The sequence below is a fragment of the Sciurus vulgaris genome (genome assembly GCF_902686455.1).
Source record: "Sciurus vulgaris genome assembly, chromosome: 10".
Lineage (NCBI taxonomy): Eukaryota > Metazoa > Chordata > Mammalia > Rodentia > Sciuridae > Sciurus > Sciurus vulgaris.
This window is the reverse complement of record NC_136470.1, coordinates 76,499,572-76,518,821: the sequence shown is the minus strand read 5'-3', so window position 1 is coordinate 76,518,821 and position 19,250 is coordinate 76,499,572. Positions and strand designations below refer to the sequence as shown.

At 40.7% G+C, this 19,250-nt stretch overlaps 1 protein-coding gene across 1 annotated transcript in view; it reads right to left on the bottom strand.

Moving 5' to 3' along the window:
- Positions 1-1,350: 1,350 nt before the first annotated feature.
- The window catches only part of SLC51A (solute carrier family 51 member A), a 120,059-nt gene continuing 102,159 nt past the window's right edge, over positions 1,351-19,250 (bottom strand). The window contains exons 6-13 of the mRNA XM_079156302.1: positions 19,039-19,133; positions 7,237-7,391; positions 6,327-6,400; positions 5,759-5,917; positions 5,121-5,232; positions 4,729-4,875; positions 3,423-3,528; positions 1,351-2,937 (exon numbers count right to left, since the gene is read on the bottom strand). Of these exons, the coding sequence (XP_079012428.1) occupies positions 2,801-2,937; positions 3,423-3,528; positions 4,729-4,875; positions 5,121-5,232; positions 5,759-5,917; positions 6,327-6,400; positions 7,237-7,391; positions 19,039-19,133 (985 nt within the window). The 3' untranslated portion in view covers positions 1,351-2,800. The remainder of the gene's footprint in view (positions 2,938-3,422; positions 3,529-4,728; positions 4,876-5,120; positions 5,233-5,758; positions 5,918-6,326; positions 6,401-7,236; positions 7,392-19,038; positions 19,134-19,250) is intronic.

Sequence of the window (19,250 nt, the reverse complement as noted above, 5' to 3'; positions counted from 1 at the left end):
CAAGCCTTGACCTAGAATCCTTTCTTTGAAACAGTGAAGTTAATGTTTTCCTACGTTATGCAGCTTTATTTGAACTCATATTTTAACTTCTGCTCTGGTCTTCCCTCTTCGGGAATTGCCACTGTTTTTGCTCTGCCTTATTCTCCCTGGTATATAAAGGCATTGAAGTTCCTGCTGACACCCACCTGTTTGTTCTCTCAAAGCACACATTCCCTAAGTATACTGGAATGAAAAGGGAGATGGATGCCCACGATGTGATTTTCCTCCCTGCAGGCCCTCTCAGGAGTATTGTCTGAGCCCCAGTGTTTGGGTGCTCCTCTTCTGCTCTCAGTGGGCCGCTTTTGGTATGGAATAGGGCCTCTAGGCTGACATGTCTGTGCCACTACTAAGTCAGCATGCATGTTAAGAAGGCTCCCTTGCCCATTTACTCCCTTAGTCTCCTGACACTAGCATATTCCGATAATTGGACTGAAAAAAAACCTTTTAAGATGTGGCACATTAGATACTTTGGGGTAAATGAGATCCTAGGTGCCGGAAAAGGTGCTGTTGGAATGGTGCATTGTTGTGCATTTGTTCCAGTTAAATGAGGTTAGAGGTTTGTACACCATGACTATGCCTATGATCTGTAGCTCTTCAAATGTGAATGCTTAGGGCTGGGGAGATAGCTCAGTCAGTAGAGTGCTTGCCTTGCAAGCACAAGGCCCCGGGTTCAATCCCCCGCACCGCCAAAAAAAAAAAAAAAAAAAAAAAAAAAAAATGTGAATGCTTGAGACTGTGGGACTGTTTCCCTAATTCCACACAAGAAAGTAGTCAGCCCTGATGAACCAGATGTGGCAAAGATGGGAGAGCCTCAAAAGATGGTTAGCCTCAGAGCCTGTCTATAAGTTAGAAGGAGGCTGAAGACAAACCCTATAACTGATGACTAAGGAGGTGTCATTTCAGCAGTTACATTGAGGGGCTTGTGCAGAAAGTTTGCTATTTTCACAACTATGCTCAGAATAGAGGTGAAAGCTAAAGGAACATATATGGATACTTGTACTGCTGCAGCTGCTTCTGATAGCTAAAGCCAAAGACCCTTACTCTGCAGAGGCTTGAGTAAGAAGGTTGGAGATGTGAGAATGTTGAAAATCCTGATGAAGGGAAAAAAAAATGTGAGGGAGATCGTGGAACTTTTTAAATCCTTTTTGATTGCTGATAATTTAGGTAGCACCTGAGTTATTTTACTTGTGACCACACAGCTATTCAGGCAGTCCCTAGGATGTCTCTCTACAATGGTTTCCCCAGGACTTTGTTTCTGGGTTATCTTCACTTATGGTTAACTTACTTTCTGGAGCTCATTGCCTTTTAAACCCTGTTCCATATCCCTTACCTAGAATCTTTCCAAATTATATTTTGCTGCTTTTCTTTAATTCTCTAAAAGCCATACCTTCTAGATTTTTTTTGTCAGCATATACTCACCAAATGTTGAACCAATACAGATAAAAAAAAAAAAAAACAAAACTCCCTTTTAAGAATATTTTAAAAATGAATAGTATTTTTTTTAAGCTTACCAATATGAGTATTTTTAAAGGTTATATTTTTCACAGTCATAATAACTGTTCTTGTTTTCTCTCATAGATTGCTATGGGATAAAAAGTGGTCCCTAGCTTCTATTTTTCCAAATAAGTAGAATATGTTCTTATGATTATACTTTTTAAGTGTTAATTTTCTTAAAAGGAAAGATTTTTCTATCTGCCAAAGTTTTATGTTAGTATTCAGATTGGGGTAGAAATAAAAGCTCCAGGTTTAACATTTGGATGACTCAGATTGTGTCCCTTTACATTTGAAGTGGGCCTTCTACCCTCTTTTGGGAGGCACTGACCATTGTGAACACTGAGAATTGATTGGTTGGGAGTTTTGTATTAAGAATCTTGAAAACAAAAAAGCCTTGGAAAGAACTGCCAGTTTTGGCATGAATGTCCACCCCATCACCAGTGTGAGTCTGCAGAGAGGTTTTCCTCAGTCAGGGTTCAGTATATCATCTTCTTGTCTATTACTAATTTGTTCAGCATTATTTTGGCATTTGTCATATAGCCAAATAAAGGCACTGTGGTTTTACCTGAGTGTTCCATTTCCTGGATTTTTGACCTGATATACTTATATATGATGTTTTATGTATTGGGGGCTTTTACTTGTATTCTCAATTTGACTTTTGATTCCTAATCTCTCTCCTCAAAAATCAAGCTTCAATATTATCAGGTGATTACTTTTCCTCCTTGGCATAAAAGACTGAAAAAGCTTATTCTCATAAAGGGAAGCTCAAGACATCCCATGCCTGTTATCATCATTGCCCAGTGACACATCTATAAGGAAAGAAAACCTTCCATCTATTCACCAGAAGCCTGGCTCTTTTGAGATGTTGGGTTATATTGCCCAGCCAAGGTCTTCTGTTATTATATTAAACAACTACTGTATATTCTTTCCCCTTTCTTCTGCTTTAGGGAAGCTCGCAGTGAACTTTCAGCACACAAATTTCTAGGGCTAATAAATAGTGGCATCCACAGAGGCAATGTGCCTAGTTACAGAGTTTTAGATTCTGTCTTGTTTATTACAAAACTTAAAATACCTTCCCTGTGCAGTATCCAAAACAGTTTCATTCTACTACATAATTTGCCTCCATCTCTAGAGTCAAATGTAATCTGCCAGCTTGTTCTGACAATGAGAGCCTTTCCAATTTGGTGAAGGTGAAGGACAGTGAAAAAAATCTCATGTTTTCCTATTTCATACAACATCTCTCCCATCATTGTCCAAGCCATTCTTCTCAGGCTTTGAAGTTCAAGTCCTGGTCTGGAGACGAGGAAGTTTCATACCCAACTTTATGGTCTTTCCTTCGGTAGTACATTCGTGTCAACACAGTCATCAGGAAAGTCTCCAGTATAAGAAGATGGCAGTTCATCACTACAGTGTGAAATGAAATATAACATAGGTTATACTGAGTTATAGAGGTGGTAGGTATCCCACTTGCAGCCCTGGTGTATGAGTTCAGCAAAAGTTTCTCCAATTTATCCCCAAACCAGGACCCAGAGAAACTGTTATAAGCAACAAAGTAGATTAATGGTAGAGCTAGAACCAGATTTGGCTTTCTGTGATCTGGGGATAGCATTAATGTTCCTTCTTTAGTATGACCCACATCCAACCCACTCCCATGGATTTGGGAGTTAAATCCATGACTTCCTGGTTTGGCCATCAGGACCGGCCTCAAGCTGTGGGATCAGTAAGGTCATGGTCTCCTTAAAACCTCTGCTCAAATTTCTTGGATACCCTTTTCTGAATATTCTCAGCAGAAGTCAGGCTGGCCTAACCTCTGTTCCAAGATCCTTTCTTTCCCAACCCTCTCCCATCTCATCCATCTCACAATGGGATAGAAGCCCTTATATACTCACCTTGAGACCTGGTTTTAGAGGAAAATGGTGGTGAACAAGCAATCTGTCCACCATTGGCCAATATGGAGAAAATGGCAGGCTGCAGGGCAGTCATGATAAGAAGCACCTACAAAACAGAAGAGAGGGGATGGTTGGGAAGGCGCTTGCCAGCCAGGGTACAGAGGCCAGCTGGCCACCCAGGACTTGTTCTTCCACTGTGGATTTGGCCCACCGTTAGATCTGTGCAGTTAAGAGGGCTGGGATTCACACCTGATGAAACGTTTGTAGAATTTTAATCTTTAAACAAATTATGGCGTCATCGTCTATCCAATATTTTATTAGAGTTACTCACAAGAAATAAGAACTTATTTCCCTATCTTAACCATGGCTACAGATGGACAATTAAAAAAAAAAAAAAAGAGGAGGTGAACAAATGTCTTTGAGAGAATTTTCTGAAGAGGTGTGAAGATAAATAGGCAGTATGATGAGAAGGAATGTGAACTTGGGAGTTAGACAGACCTGGATCCATCTAACTCCATCCCTGAGCAAGCCTCATCACACCTATGGGTCTCAGTGCCCTTCTTTGTAAAATAGAAATAATAATGACCCCTAGGATTACTGTAAAAAGTTACATGTAATATATGAAAAGTGCCTAGCACATGGTGTGGGGTAGTTAATAGTTATAGCTGTTAATAGTGCTACTGTTGGCGGCATTGACAGATTATAGGACTTCAGGAAGTAATAGGTAGAAAAATTTTAAGAAGGCTTTATAATGCATGTATTATGGCCAAAAGATATATTGAAGTCCTGACCTCTCAGTACCCAGAGTGTTACATTATAGGTTAATTAGGTAAGGGGAGGTCATAATGGAATTCGGTGGGCCCCTAATCCAATAGGACTGGTGTCATAAAAATAGAAGAAAGACACATGAAGAGAGAGCATCATGTGACGACGGAGGCAGAAATCAGAATGATGCAACTATGGCCACCACCAGAGAAGAGGACAGGCAGGATTCTTCCTAACAGGTTTCAGAGGAGTGCAGCCCTGCTGACACCTTGATTTTGAACTCAGAACCCTGAGACAATACAATTCTGTTGTTTTAAACAACCTGTTTGTGATATTTTGTTAGGGTAACCCTGGGAGACTCTTACAGCACAGAAAGGTAAAAAATACGTAGGGAGAGACCATTTTCCAAATATCATGGGCAACCCAAAGTTTAAGAGGAAGCTCCTCAGTCCTGCTTTTAGCCTGTAGTCTCACCTCCTAACCCCAATCATTTGTAGCTCTATTTTTAAACATACTTTTCCCTCCCCAAGAGCATAGTTACCTGGAAGAGAGCAAATTTGGCTCCCATGTTCTGCTCACCCAGGTACAGCCTGGCTTGACGGAAAAGGATGGCCAGGGCCCAGAGAGCCATCAAGGTGGACACACCAAGTAAAGTGTTGATCCATAAAGCTGTGCTCTTCTCAGAAATCTGTTGGCAGACCAGAAAGTAGTCAGTTGGGGAGGAGGCAAGCTCTTTTCTCCTTTTATTTCTCCCCTTCCATGTCAGGAAAGAAAATAAAAAGCCCAAAGCCTTGGCCTATTCCAGTCTCATCTCTCCCTACCAGACCCCTGAACCTCTACTTTTCCACAGCCACCCTGGCCCTGTGGCTCCAGCTATTATTTCTAGGGTACTAAATGAGTCTAGGACTTTGCTGCCCCTTACTCCTGGCTTACATCTGCAGGGTCATAGATGCCATCAGGGATGAGAAACAGGCCCACCAGGCTCAGTGTTATCTTGAAGAAGGCATATTGGAAAGGGCCCAATATCAGCAGCTGAAGCTTCTTTCTGAGGAGGGAAGAGGGTTAGGAAGATGGACCCACAAACCAACCACCCCAAGACTGCCCAGCTTCCTCACTGGGCTCTGGGGCTGAAGCTAGATGGCCAACAGACACTAAAATGGATGGGGACAAGGAAGAAGCCAAAATTGAGAGCACTGGAAATCATCTTGTTTCCCACTTATTTCTAGAATTATGCCTTTTGAGCAAGAATGATCAGAGTGTTATCTCAAACTCATAATCAAAATGGGCAGAAGTGGGCAAGTAAATAACCCAGTTTTCTCTTTATGGCTAAAGTTTGTGGGGAAGTGGGCTGAAGTTCAGGAGTCCTCCTCCTCCTGCTTCCTCTTCCCTGGGGATGGGTGCCCATGTGTAGGTCCTGGATGTAGGAGGCCCACCCCTTTATCACTGGCTTTGTCCCACACAAGACCAACTTTAAGAGCCTGATGCAGAGCTAGAGAGCCAGAAGAAGCTCTTGAGGGAGCGTAGGAAGAGGCTGCTCACCTGTTTCAGAATGCCTCTCCCTCCCACCTTACCTGGTGAGCATGAGTGGAGGACAACAAGGGCAGCAACAGCAGCAGGGGCCTGTGTGGATCCTCATTGGGGTGTCCTTCAGAGTCCTCATTACTGCCTCCTTACCACCAAAGCCTTCGACCATGACCAGCATGACCAGGTAAAAGCACACGGCATAAAACCTAGGTTGGGAGGAGAGTGGGATTGCAAGTGGTATGGTGGGGACAGCAGAGGGGACACTCCTTGTTGCTAAAGAGATAAAGGTTGTGGGGAAAATTGGGGCTTACTGAGGGGAATACCATAGAGGCTGACATTCTGGATATGTAACCCAAGAGGAGTGAGAGAGAGACAGGACAGAGTTCAGGGGCCGGGGAGAAGGGAATTTGGTGATCAGGAAGAAAGAGATGACAGAGGAATTGCCGTAATAAGGCGCTCCCTGAATAGAACCAGAAAGCCTTGAATTGGCACAGATTAGTAAGGGCTGGATTCGCTAATAACTAACATTAAAGAAATGGACCCTGGAGTCCTGGAGAGCACCGGGAACCCCAGGGAAATGGCCACCCAGAGGTGGGGGTGGGACCAAACACTCACGAGGTTATGGCCATTTCTATAAGCATGAGGGAACGAGGGATCCAGAGACCAAAACAGCAGAACACAGAAACTACCTGTTTGCAGAGGAGCAAGAAGCAGGTTAGGGCAGGGGGCACATAGCTCCAACCTACTGTGTGACAAGGCCTCAAGGAAACAAGAGTTTTATATACATTTGAGGTGCTGGTCCTTAAAAATTGCTGCTGGCAGGGCTTGAGATTATGACTCAGCAGTGGGTGTGCTTGAGTTCCATCCGATCGCACACACACAAAGTTGCAACCGGAAAAATAATAAGTCAAGGACCAATATAATGGCTGTAGAGTGAGCTTAGGAGCCCTACAGCAAAAGGGTAGAGTTGAAAATGACCCTGTGATGCAAAATTATTTCCTATACTCTGGAACCACTCCCTGTAAGTACAGGAAGGAGGCTTACTTTTCAACAGCAATACTGTGGCAGGGAAGTAGTATGTGGGATCACGGAGCTAAGCAGATTCTTCAGTCATCTTAGCAGCCTAAGAATTTGAACTGCCTAAACTGGGCACAGTGGTGCACACCTGTAATTCTGACAACTCAGAAGGCTGGGGCAGGAGGATTGCAAGTTCGAGGCCAGCCTCAACAATTTAATGAGGTCCTAAACAACTTAGCAAGACACTGTCTCAAAATTTAAAAAATTAAAAAGGACTGGGAATGTGGCTCAATGGTAAAGTGACCTTGATTAAAGCCCCAGTACCAAAAGAAAAAAGAATTGGACTGCCTACTGGCTTTCCAAGTCAGTGGAGCTCAAATTATATCCCCTATCCCCAGGTAGTGGCAGGCAAATCTCTGCTGACAGGAATTGTTGGTTTAGAGAAAGTCTCAAAATGGCCCCTTTCTACTTCCCAGTCCCTCCCAAAGGGCAGCTACAGGGCCCTCACCGTGGGTGCAGAGCTGCTCCAGAGTAGAGTCCTCCTCTTGATGGGGCAATGGGTGTTCTTGTACAGATAGACAGCATCTTCCAGGAAGATGGCAGTTGAGCCCAGGGCAAGAAAGGTCATGATGGCCATGAGGGTAATTTCCACAGGACCCAATGCTAGAATAGAAGGGGTAGAATAGAAAGGGGAAGTAGATTCCAGTGAGTTTGATATAGGAATTTGGGGATATGGAGAAAAAAGAACTACTGAGTCTCCAAAAAGAAGCACCCACTAATTTATTTTTTTATTTTTTATTTTATTTTATTTTATTTTTGGTGCTAGGGATTGAACCCAGGGCCTTGTGCTTGTGAGGCAGGCACTCTACTAACTGAGCCACCCACTATTTATTGAGTGTAAGACATGACCATGAACCCTTGGAATGCAAAACAAGAAACTGTGAGCAACCCAGTCCGTGTCCTTGGACACTAAAAGTAAAACATTGTTAGAGCAATGTGCAAGTGCAGGGAAAACTGGCATAAAACCCACAGATGCCCTGACTTCACCTCTCATTCATCTCCTTGGTACTGTCTCTCTGTGTTATCACCTCAAACCTGCTGCTTCTTGCTCTCAAGATGGCCCATATTCTCCCTTGAATGTGTCTCTGCTTTCCTAAATTAAACTGTCTATGCACACATCCTTAAATTCATTTCTGTGGTATATGTCAAGAACCCCATTCATCCTGAGTTGAAGTCCCCCTCTCAGGAACTCCTTAGATCTCTGGTGACTAGATACTGCTGAAGACTGGATACTGCTCCAGTAGTCCCTGTGAGTTAACATTAAAACATTGGTTTTGCTCCTTTATTAAAAAAGTACTTGACTGGGGATGTAAATTGGTGGTAAAGTTCTTGCCTAGCTCAAAAAAGAAAAAAAAAGAAAAAAGATTTTTACTTTCCCTCCTTGAAATTTTTAAATAATTTTAATGGACAAAATTTGTAGACATATGATATATGACATGATATTTTGATAAATGTATACATTTGTGGAATAGTAAAATCAATCTAAGTAATACATTCATTATCTCACATATTTATATTTTGTTTTGGTGAGAACATTTAAAATTTATTCTCAGCAATTTTCAAGTATATAATACTTATTTGGGAGGGAGGGGTACCAGGGATTGAACTCCAGGCATTCAACCACTGAGCCACATCCCCAGCCCTATTTTTGTGTTTTATTTACAGACAGGGTCTCACTGACCTGCTTAGCACCTCACCATTGCTGAGGTTAGCTTTGAACTCATGATCCTCAGCCTCCCAAGTCACTGGGATTATAAGTGTGCGCCACCGCACACGGCTTATAATTCATTTTTATTATCTGTAATAACCATGTTATACAATAGATCTCTTGAATTTATTCCTCATGTCTGAAATTTTATATACTTTGACCAGTATCTCTCCAATAACCCACCCTCTGCCCAACTATTAGTTCAACTTCTTCAGATTTCACATTGAGATCACGCTTTTTTTTCTCTTTCTGTGCCCAACTTATTTCACTTAACATAATGTTCTCTATGTTTGTCCATGTTGTTGCAGATGACAAGATTTCATGATGTATATATACCACATTTTCTTTATCTATTCATCTATTGATAGACACTAGATTGATACCAAATCTTGGTTCTTTTGGCTACAGCTACAATAAACACAGGTGCATCCTCCGTGGAAAAAAAAAAAATCTTTTTTTTTTTTTTCGGTACCGGGAATTAAACCCAGGGACACTTAACCACTAAGTCACATCCCCAGCTCTTTTTATTCTGGCTTTTCTTGAAACTTCTGAAACACAAACATGACAGAGGATATTTTATATAATTCATCAGTTATGCAACTATAGGTATGTGTGAGTGTGTATGTGTGAATAAAATTATCATGAATGTACCAATAAAGCCTACCATACATAATTCCAGATAGGATAAAGAGATATGTCTTTAAAAATTAAACAGGGAAAATAGAAAAAGTATAGAGGCTGGGGACATAGCTCAGTTGGTAGAGTGCTTGCCTTGTAAGCACAAAGCCCTGGGTTCAATCCCCAGCACCACAAAAAAAAAAAAAAAAAAAAAAAAAAGAAAGAAAGAAAGAAAAAGTATAGAATTTTGTTTTCATTAAAACTTTGGAGAGGGAACACCATCCCTAAGCATTACGGAAATCCAAGAAATCACAGAGAGAATGATGGTCGAATTCAATGCAAAATGTTAAAACTCCTGAATGGGAAAAAAAATGGCAAACAGACTGGAGGATTGTGTTTTTTTGTTTGTTTGTGTTTTAGTTTTTGTTTTTTTATAAATGGAGAACTGAACTTGGGGGCACTTTACTACTGTACTACATCCCCAGGCATTTTATTTTGAGATAGGGTCTTGCGAAGTTGTTCAGGTTGATCTGAAATTTGCCATCCTCCTGCCTCAACTTCCTGAATAGCTGGGATTACAGGTGCGTTCTACCATGCCCAGCTGGAGGAAAATGTTTTTAATAAATGTGTACTCAAGTTTAAGATGATTATTATATAAACAAAATTGATAACAAAAACAAAACTTTTGCCGAGAAACTGGAAGATGTTAATATAGTTCAGGGCACATGGGAAAATATTGAACCTGCTGAGTAGTCAGAGAAAAGCAAAATAGTAATGATATATGTTTAGTGTATTACAGGACAATGTTTATAATAGTATTGACTAATAATCTTAAATCAGAAACAACCTAAATACCCAACAATATTGTAATTATTGAGTAAACTACCCAATAAAGTATTATTCAGTCATGAAAAATGTGTGCACACCATAAAAATCTTTGTAAAGAGTGTGTAATTAGATTTTTTAAAAATCTGTTAACAGATCTGCACATATTTGTTCACCTGATTTATGACAAAGGCGCCCACACAGTTGGTAGTATCTATTAAAACCAGACATACTTTAAGACCTAGCAATGCTACTCCTGGATACATATTCAATAGAATTGAGGACCTGTAACCACCACAAAGATGTTCAGAGCAGCATTATTCATAATGGTCCAAACTGGAAGCAATCCACATGTTTTTCAATATAAATATAGATAACTGTGTGGCAATATATTTTCACAATGGTACATTACACAGCAATAAAAATAAACAAATTGCTGAAACACTCAACAAATTAACCTTAAAAACATAATGAGTTAAGGAAGCCAGAGTACATATTGTCCAGTGATTTTTGTAGGAGTTGAAGAATGGGAAAATTGATCTATAGAGGTGATTAACGTTAGACTGTGGGTCTTTGGAGGAAAGTCAACTAGGGGAAGAACAAGAGACCCTTCTGGATGCTAAAGATGTTTTTAATATCCTTCTGGTAGTTGTTACACAGATTTTCATAGGTAAAAATTCATCAGGCTATATACTTCTGATCATTGCCCTTTACAGTCTGTAAGTTATGACTGAAAAAATATCAACAAAGCAGAAGACAAAATTAGCACCTAGAGTAAAATTACAACTGTTTAAAGGCTTTGGTTGGAGAGAGAGGAATACAAAACAGCTGAAGGAAAGAGTAGGAAATTAATATTTTATCTTACAAAATAAAGTCAATAAGTATGGTTCATAGTTGACAGAACAAGAAATAAACTATAGGTATATTATATGAAGCTATCCATATGACCAACTAAAATTATTGACATTCTTTTTTTTTTTTTTTTTTTGCGGTACTGGGGATCGAATTCAGGGCCTTGTGATTGTGAGGCAAGCACTCTACCAGCTGAGCTATCTCCCCAGCCTGCTATTATTGATATTCTTATGTGGAAAAAATGGAAGAAGGTTAGTGCTAAGTGAGATGAATCTCATAGAGGCAGCTACTGATAATGTTCAAAATTGATACCCCAGGAAAGAATGGTACACAAATATTGGTGATTTGAATGTAGTGTTAGGTAGGAGTTCAGGTACACCAAGATGGTGGAGAGAGGGTATTAGAAAGAAGTCACTAGAGGACAAGACAAGTCCTGTCCCTATTTACAATAAATCCCCTAACCATGACAACAACTGCCTCTGAGGACTTATCACCATGACAACTCCCACCCCAGGTTCAAATTTTAAAATGACCAATGGGAGTAAAATGAGCAGTATTCTAATTAGGTTTTCTAAAGTAACCAATGAAGAGGCAGATTGGAAAATATTCTAAGCAAGTATCATAAGATAACCAAAGGGAGCAAATGGGGTAAGGTCTTCATTTGGGTCTATATAGGGAAGAGAACACCCCACAGTTCAGGATATAAGATCCTAATTTCCAGACATTGGGGCCTTGACACCTCTCTCTCCCTCTCTCTCTGATGCTCTGCCTCTCTCTCTCTCTGCGTACCCCACTCTACCTAACAGAGTGCTGTCTTCACCTCCAATAAATCTGGAATTTAGCTGTTACTTCTGTGTATCTTGCTCAGTTTTTTGTTTGGGACACCAAGGACCTATACTTTGGACATCCCAATGGTAACAATAGCAGAAAAATCATCAGCTAAAAGAGTTAGAAGCAATTGTCTTTGAGGAAAAAGAAATGAGAATGGATAGATAGATTTTTATTAGATTTTTATTAGTAGTTACAGATTTTTATTAGTAGTTGTTTTGTAGTATATGACTTTTTTAACCCTGATCATGTATTTAGTAAATGTAATATTCATGTATTACATGAACATTGTATCAAAGGATACAATAAACATTTTTTTAAATCATTGCATAGAAAAATACCTATTATACTTTAAAAAAATTTAACGATGCTTATTTTGAGCAGATAAGACTATAGATGAATTTTGTCTTCTCAATTTTGTTTTTTTCTTCTTTCATATTTTTCAATTATGTTTATATTGCATTTTTTTTTCATATTTTATTTGTACTTGGGATTGAATCTGGGGCACTGTACTCCTAGCTACATTCCTATCCCTTTTTATTTTCATTTTGAGACAGGGGCTCCCTAAGTTGCCTGCCCAGGTTCGTCTCAAATTTGTGATCTTCCTGCCTCAACCTCCTGAGTCGCTGGAATTATTGGCAATGGATATGCATTAGAACAAAAATAAACTTTTTTAAAGAAAAAAACAAAGAAAAAGAAAAGAACACATTTGGCTGGGCGCAGTGGCACACACCTATAATCCCAGCGATTTGGAAGACTGAGGCAGGAGGATTACAAGTTCAAAGCCAGCCTCAGAAACTTGGCAAGACTCTTTCACTAAATAAAGTATATATATAAATGGTGGGGGATGTGGCTCAGTGGTTAAGTGCACCTGGGTTCAATCCCTGGTACCAAAAAAAAGAAAGAAAACACTTTTTTCCAAATGTATAATAATGTGAAAAAATTCATACGATGCCATGCTTATAAAAACAGGACATAATGTTGTAGGTGTAGTATGATTTCTACAAATGTTAAAAGCATAGAAAAAGGAAATCATACAAAGATATTCACAATGCCTGACTCTCGGTCAGACTATTGATTTTTTTTCTTTGTGTATTTTCAAATTTACTGAAGCCAGATTACTTTTATAGTAGAAATGTTTTGTTAAAAAATAATAAAGTCAAAGTCCAGAGGGAAAAAAGCAAAAGTTACTTCAGTATATCTCCAAAATTCAATGTCTGAATATTGGGAGTGGCTGCCCAGTGGGCTCCATGCTCCTAATCCATTCAACTCCTGTCCTCTGCTGAGCCTTCCACAAGCCATCAACGCCAAAGTTTTCCCAGTTGTCACTTTCCCTGAGTAGGGTCCCCCTTCTCCTGGTTCCTCTCTTGGCCTTGACCCTGGATATCCTTCACAGTCCTCATCCTCTGCCACACCTTGTGTTCTCCAGACTTCAAGGATGTCCTGTTAAATGGTACAAGCCAGACACATGTGGAAGCTAGAAATGTCAAAATGAAAGTAGAATAGTGATTACTAGAGACTAGGAAGGAAGGGGGGACCTGGCACAGAGGGAAGGTGCATAACAAACATTGAAATGCCTATTAGGAGGGACAAACAAGTTCCAGTGTTCCATGATTACAGCTGGAAAAAAACTCGTATATATTTTATGAAGGACTAGAATAGAGGAGCTTGAAGTTTCCAAAAAGAAGGAAATCCTATGAAGATGGAAATGCTAATTACCCTGATTTGATCAATACACATTGCACACATGTATTGAAACATCACACTGTATCCCACAAATGTGTACAAGTATTATGTGTTAATCAAAATTGCAGCTCAGTTCCTCCTGAGTGTCAAGGCTTGGAATCTTGCTGCCACTCTTTCAACCTCCCAGCAACCACTCTGAACTGTTCCTGCCTCTAGGACTTTCTTGTTGGCCTCTGCTTTCCTCCCTGAGCTCTGCATCACTGAGCTCTCGGCTCCTGCTCCCGAGTCAGCAGCCAGCCCTGACAACCCTGTGTGATTTGGGCACACATCTCAGTGATGTCATTTATCAGTAGCTGTTTACTGGCTTTCTTTTGTCTGCACTTGGAGGCAGGGGCTTTGCTTGTCAGGCTTGTTCTGTGTTCTGCCTCCAAATGTTAACTATTCTGCAACAGTAACTGTTCTATAACTATTTGTTGAAAGAAAGAACCCTGGAAGAACTCCTATTACCATCCCCATTTTGTAGGCTTTTTTTAGGAAACTAGGCTGAAAGAGTCACGCACCTTGCCCATGGTGACAATGACTGGAAGTGAAGATGAGATTTAAACCCAAGGTTCCTGATGTGCAGCCCAAACTCAACATCACACACACTGACTTTTGGTGCATGTGCACGTAGATAGGGGAGGGAGAATCAACTGCAACCCGAAAACCAAGAGTTCCAGTTTATAAAGTACGGGTGAGACATTGACTGCCAACACAGTTTCTTATAACCGCTGCTTTGGTCCTCTGTTCTTTTCCTACTTGCATTATTTATAGGTTTTTGTATCCACTTCTACTTTTGTTTCTGTTTTTGAAAGAAAAATTCCTTAGCATCCATCTAGCTCATTTATCCTTTTAGAAGATTGCTCTCCCCCTTACCTTTCTGATTTAACCCAGTTCTCCTCAAAATGCATTTTATTAGCTATTATTGGGAAAAAGTCATTCTATGGCTAAAGGATTTTTAGAAATGCATTGAACAGAATTTAACATGTTTTTCTTTTCCTACAGAGCATATTTAAGTTTCTAATCTGCTAATTTATAATGTGAATTTCCAAAAAGAAATTATAGAATCCATCTTCTACAAAACCATTTTCTATAGAACTCTATTTTCATGAAGGATTCCTGGTGATTAATATTCCAAGGAAGACACTTTGGAAGATGCTTGTCCAATTAATCATTTTGAAAGTATCTTCAGCAACTTCAGATTTCCCACTGTCTCTGAAATAGCAAAAAATTCTTTTTTTTTTTTTTGGCTGGGGATCACACATGTCAAGCAAACGCACTACCACCGAGTACCCCTGAAAAATACTTTTTAAAATAAAACAATATAACATTACATAAAATTACATAAAATTTTGAAAAAAGAATAGTCACCCATAATCCCAGCTTCCTACTAAAATTTTTTTCTATTTTTTCATATTTTCTTCCTGTAAATTAAGATTATACATTTCAGAGTTAGAGATAATTGTATTCAAAGTAAAATGCCTCTTAACTGTTTACTCCGTGATCCTGGACACACGAATTATTTTCTCATTAAACTACTTAGCAAAGCACCTGGTATGTAGTATTTACTCAATAAAAAGTAGTTTATAAAAGCATCTGATTGCCAGGGGTGGTGGCACACACCTGTAATTCCAGTGGCTGGGGAGGCTGAAGCAGGGAGATCGCCAAGTTCAAAGTCAGCCTCAGCAACTTATGGAGACCCTGTCTCAAAATAAAAAATCAAATAGAGCTGGGGATGTGGCTCAGTAGTTAAGAACCTTGGGTTTGATCCCTGGTATCCCCTCCCCCACCAAAAAAAAGTGAGTCTGATTAAAGGGCCTATATGTTGTAGTACTAGTAGTAGTAGTAGTAGTAGTAGTAGTAGTACTAGGGATTATTAGTATTAGTACCAGAAGTGCTTAACCACTGAGTCACATCCCCAGCCCTTTTTATTTAGAGACAGGGTCTCCCTAAGTTTTTTAGGGTCTCACTAAGTTGCTGAGGCTGACTTTGAACTTGCAATCCTCCTGCGCCACTGGGATTACAGGTGTGCACCACAGTGCCCAACTTCTACATATTACATTATAATCATTGTACATAAAATTGCAGCCATTGTACTATATACGCTATTTTGTATTCTGTTTTTTATCACCTATCAGACTTTTTTTTGCCAGTGTAATAATGATGAAATAATATTTCATTGTTTAATTGTAGTTCCCTGATTACTAGCAAAGGAGAGCATTTTGGTATTTTTGCACATTTGTTAGCCATTTGGGTTTCCTCTTCTATGATTTGTCCATATATATTTAACCATTTAGGGGGGAGGGTACTGGAGATTGAACTTGGGGTGCTTTACCACTGAGCCACATCCCCAACCCCTCTTCTTAAGTTTTTTTTTTTTTTAATTTGAGACAGGGTCTCAATAAGTTGCTTAGGGCCTTGCTAATTTGCTGAAGCTGGCCTTAAACTTGTAATCCCTCCTGCCTTGGCCTTCCAAATTGCTGCGATTACAGGCATGGGCTATCACACTTAGCTATTTTATCCAATTTTGATTGACTAATTTCCCTCATATCAAATATGAACCCTTTGTCCGTTAGAGATTTGAAAGCATTTTCTCCTCCCATTCTGTGGTTTCACTCTCAACTTTCTTTACAGTGTTTTAGTTGAATAGGTTTTTTTTCTCCATGTAGTCGATCTTCATGAAAATTGTGCTTTCTTGTGTTTTAAGAAATTATTCTCTGTTGTCAATCATAAAGATGTCTTTCTATATTATTTTTGTAAAAACTGCATTTTGCATTTAAGTACTTAATCTATCTGAATTAAGGCTACTCTAGAGCTAGTTTCCTATGTGCTCATTGCCATAGGGACAGGCTATTGCCCAGCAACCTCTTCCTCAGAGTCTGACCCAAGGGATGTGGGAAGCATACATTCATAGTAGGAATGGCTGATTTCTGGTCCCCCTATTCTGTTATTTTTCTTCATCTCTGGCCCTTTGCCATTATTGCCTTATTGCTTTAATTACTACAGCTTTATTGTAGCCTTTAATCTCTGATAGGACAGCTTCCCTCCATATACTTTACCAAATTGTCTTGGCTTTCTTGACTCTTTCATATAAATTTTTAGATCAGCTCATTAAAAAACACCTGTAAGGATTGTAATCACAATCACATCATTCGCATTTGAAATTCCAATTATTGAAAGATTTCATAGTTCTTCTGGAATACTTTTTCTTATATAACTATCTAAGAGCTGGGTACAGTGATGCACGCCAGTAATCCCAGCAACTTGGGAGGATGAGGCAGTAGGATCACAAGTTTGAAGCCAGCCTCAATAACTTAGCGAGGCCCCAAGCAACTTAGGGAGAACCTGTCTTTTTTTTTTTTTTTTTTTTTTTTTTGAGGGGGGGTGCTGGGGATTGAGAACCTGTCTTTAAATAAAATATTTTTTAAAGGGTCTAGGGATGCGGCTCAGTGGTTAAGTGCCCCTGGGTTCAATTCCCCATACAAAAAAAAAAAAAAAACAAAAAAAACAACAAAACAAAAACAAACACACACACAACAACTATCTAAGAAACAACGGAGTGAGGAAAGGATTTCACCACATTTTCCACCTCTGGTTCTCCTTTTCCACAAATGTCATTGCCCTGAACTGACAATATATTCCCCAACCCTTTCTTTCCTTTCTCTGACCCTTTCCTGACTCAGACTCTTTTCTTTCATGCTGGTTGGGGACACTAACCTCTCGTTTATATCCCTGCTTTCAAGGCTTTTCCCCTGCAGTTCATCCTGATTACTGATTAATGGTCTTAAATCAGTTTCACCCAGCCCCTCCCAACCTTACAGCCCTCACCAGCTGCTTCTGCCCACAGAATAAAGTACGACTCCTGGGTCTGATGCTCATCAGGCCTCACCTTACCTGCCAGACCCTCTCAATTGTCCTCTGCTCCTCCACCAGTAATCTTGAATTCTGCCAGTTCTAGTTCCGGCTGTATCTGGGAAACCTGCCAGCTCATTCTGTTCCCATTCCTGCCCCAGGAGTGCCCAGTGCCTCCTCTTCACTTCTCAGATCCCACCTACTCCACCTAGATCAAGGCAGCTTGCTCAGCTCCCAGACCAGGATGGTCAACCTATGTAGATCATCTTTGGTGTTTCTGTTTACAATTTTTTAGCAAAGCAGTGTGAGAACTATTTTGTTGTGTTAGGCAAGGTTTCTCAAGCTGAACACATGATTCTTTGACCTGGATAACTCCTTGTTGTGGAGGGCTGTCCTCTGCACTGTAGTAGGTGTGTGTGGCTGCCTCCCTGGCATCTACCCACTGGATGCTAGTGGTAATCTCCACTGTGGTGGCCAAAACTGTCTCCAGATATTGCCAAATGTCTGCTGGCCTGAGAAAAACTCATGCAAGGAACACTGGTGTTAACAGCTGCACTCTTAGAACAGGAGCTTCCTGGATGGAAATGGTTGTAGCTGCCACTGTTGGCACTAACCACCGAGCACCACCAGGCATCTCTATACACTTTGGCAGTACTCCAATTCAGAGTATCTGAAGGAGAGTTGTGCATAGCTTGGGGACATGCCCACATCTGCCTCCCAAAGCACACTGACAGCAAGCACCCTGTTGCTCAGGAAGTCTACTCCGCATAGCATCAACATCTGGAAAGAGGCTCGGAAGCATTGAGTGTACCACAGAGACATGGATTCCTACCCAACATCTCAGAGGTGGTTTATCATGCAGCAAGAAAACAAAACAAGATGCCTGTGTGTGAGCCACACTTGTTAGGAAGATGCAGGGCCACTTGATTCTCAGTGTTTTTGTGTCCAGGGAATGAACCAAGTCACATCACATGCCTTTCACTTTCTTTCTTTTTTTTTTTTTTTTTAATTTATTTTTCACTCCATTTGCTATGATTTTTATTTTTTACTTTTATGTGGTGCTGAGGATCACACCCAGTGTCTCACACATGCTAGGAGAGCACTCTACCACTGAGTCACAAGCCCAGCCCCTGCCTTTCACTTTCAAAAGCAGTTGAGCAATAGCATCCAGGTGGCCAACACTTTGCGAACTCTTTTTTCCTTTCTTTTCTTTCTTTCACACTGGGGATTGACCTCAAGGGTGCTCTCCCATTGAGCTGCATCCCCAGCTCTTTTTTTATTTTTGAGACAAGGTCTCAAACTTGTGATTCTCCTGCCTCAGTCTCCTGAGATCCTGGGATTACAGGGGTGCACCACTGCACCTGGACTGTGAGAACACTTTTATAGATTCAGTTAAGTTGAGGTCATTACTCACAATAGCTTCTCCTCTTAGTGCTATGTGCCCTTTCTTTGAGAGGATGTTGTGCAGCTGCCTCTAGGGGACCTTGTGGGGTTTGGATCATATGGGCACCATCTTGAGGCTCTGGAAGACCCTGGAATCTGGAAAATGCTCCAGGACACAGTGTCCACAATTTGAATGTGCCTTGAGGCTGAGATCTGTGGAGGCCCCACCTCAGGTTCGTCTCCTGGGCTAGATTGTCATGCCCTGCTTTGGGCCTGCTGACTCCTTGGGGAGTTGCCCTGCAGGATCTTAGTTACTGTGAACACCATGCAGTCATCCCCTGAGGCTGATCAGGCTGGATGTCTCAGGACCACTTCTTCTCTGCTGCCCCAGCTGTCCTGACTTCCCTCTGGGATGTGCATCTCCTCCCTTCAGCGCCTTCTGGGGAGGGCCTGACTCACCTCTCAAGAGCTGAGCTGCAGTGGGAGGGTGGGAGAAACAGTCTGAAGGGATGCCATAGTTGGTCCTCAGCACCTCCAGAAGATCTTCTGTGTACCTAGAGAGACATCAGCTTGTGTTTAGAGCCACCAGGTCTAGAGAAGTGTATGTGACCTTCACAAGTAGCAAGTAACCCTAGTTACCTAATACTTCTCCTGTGCCCCTCCCCATAGGG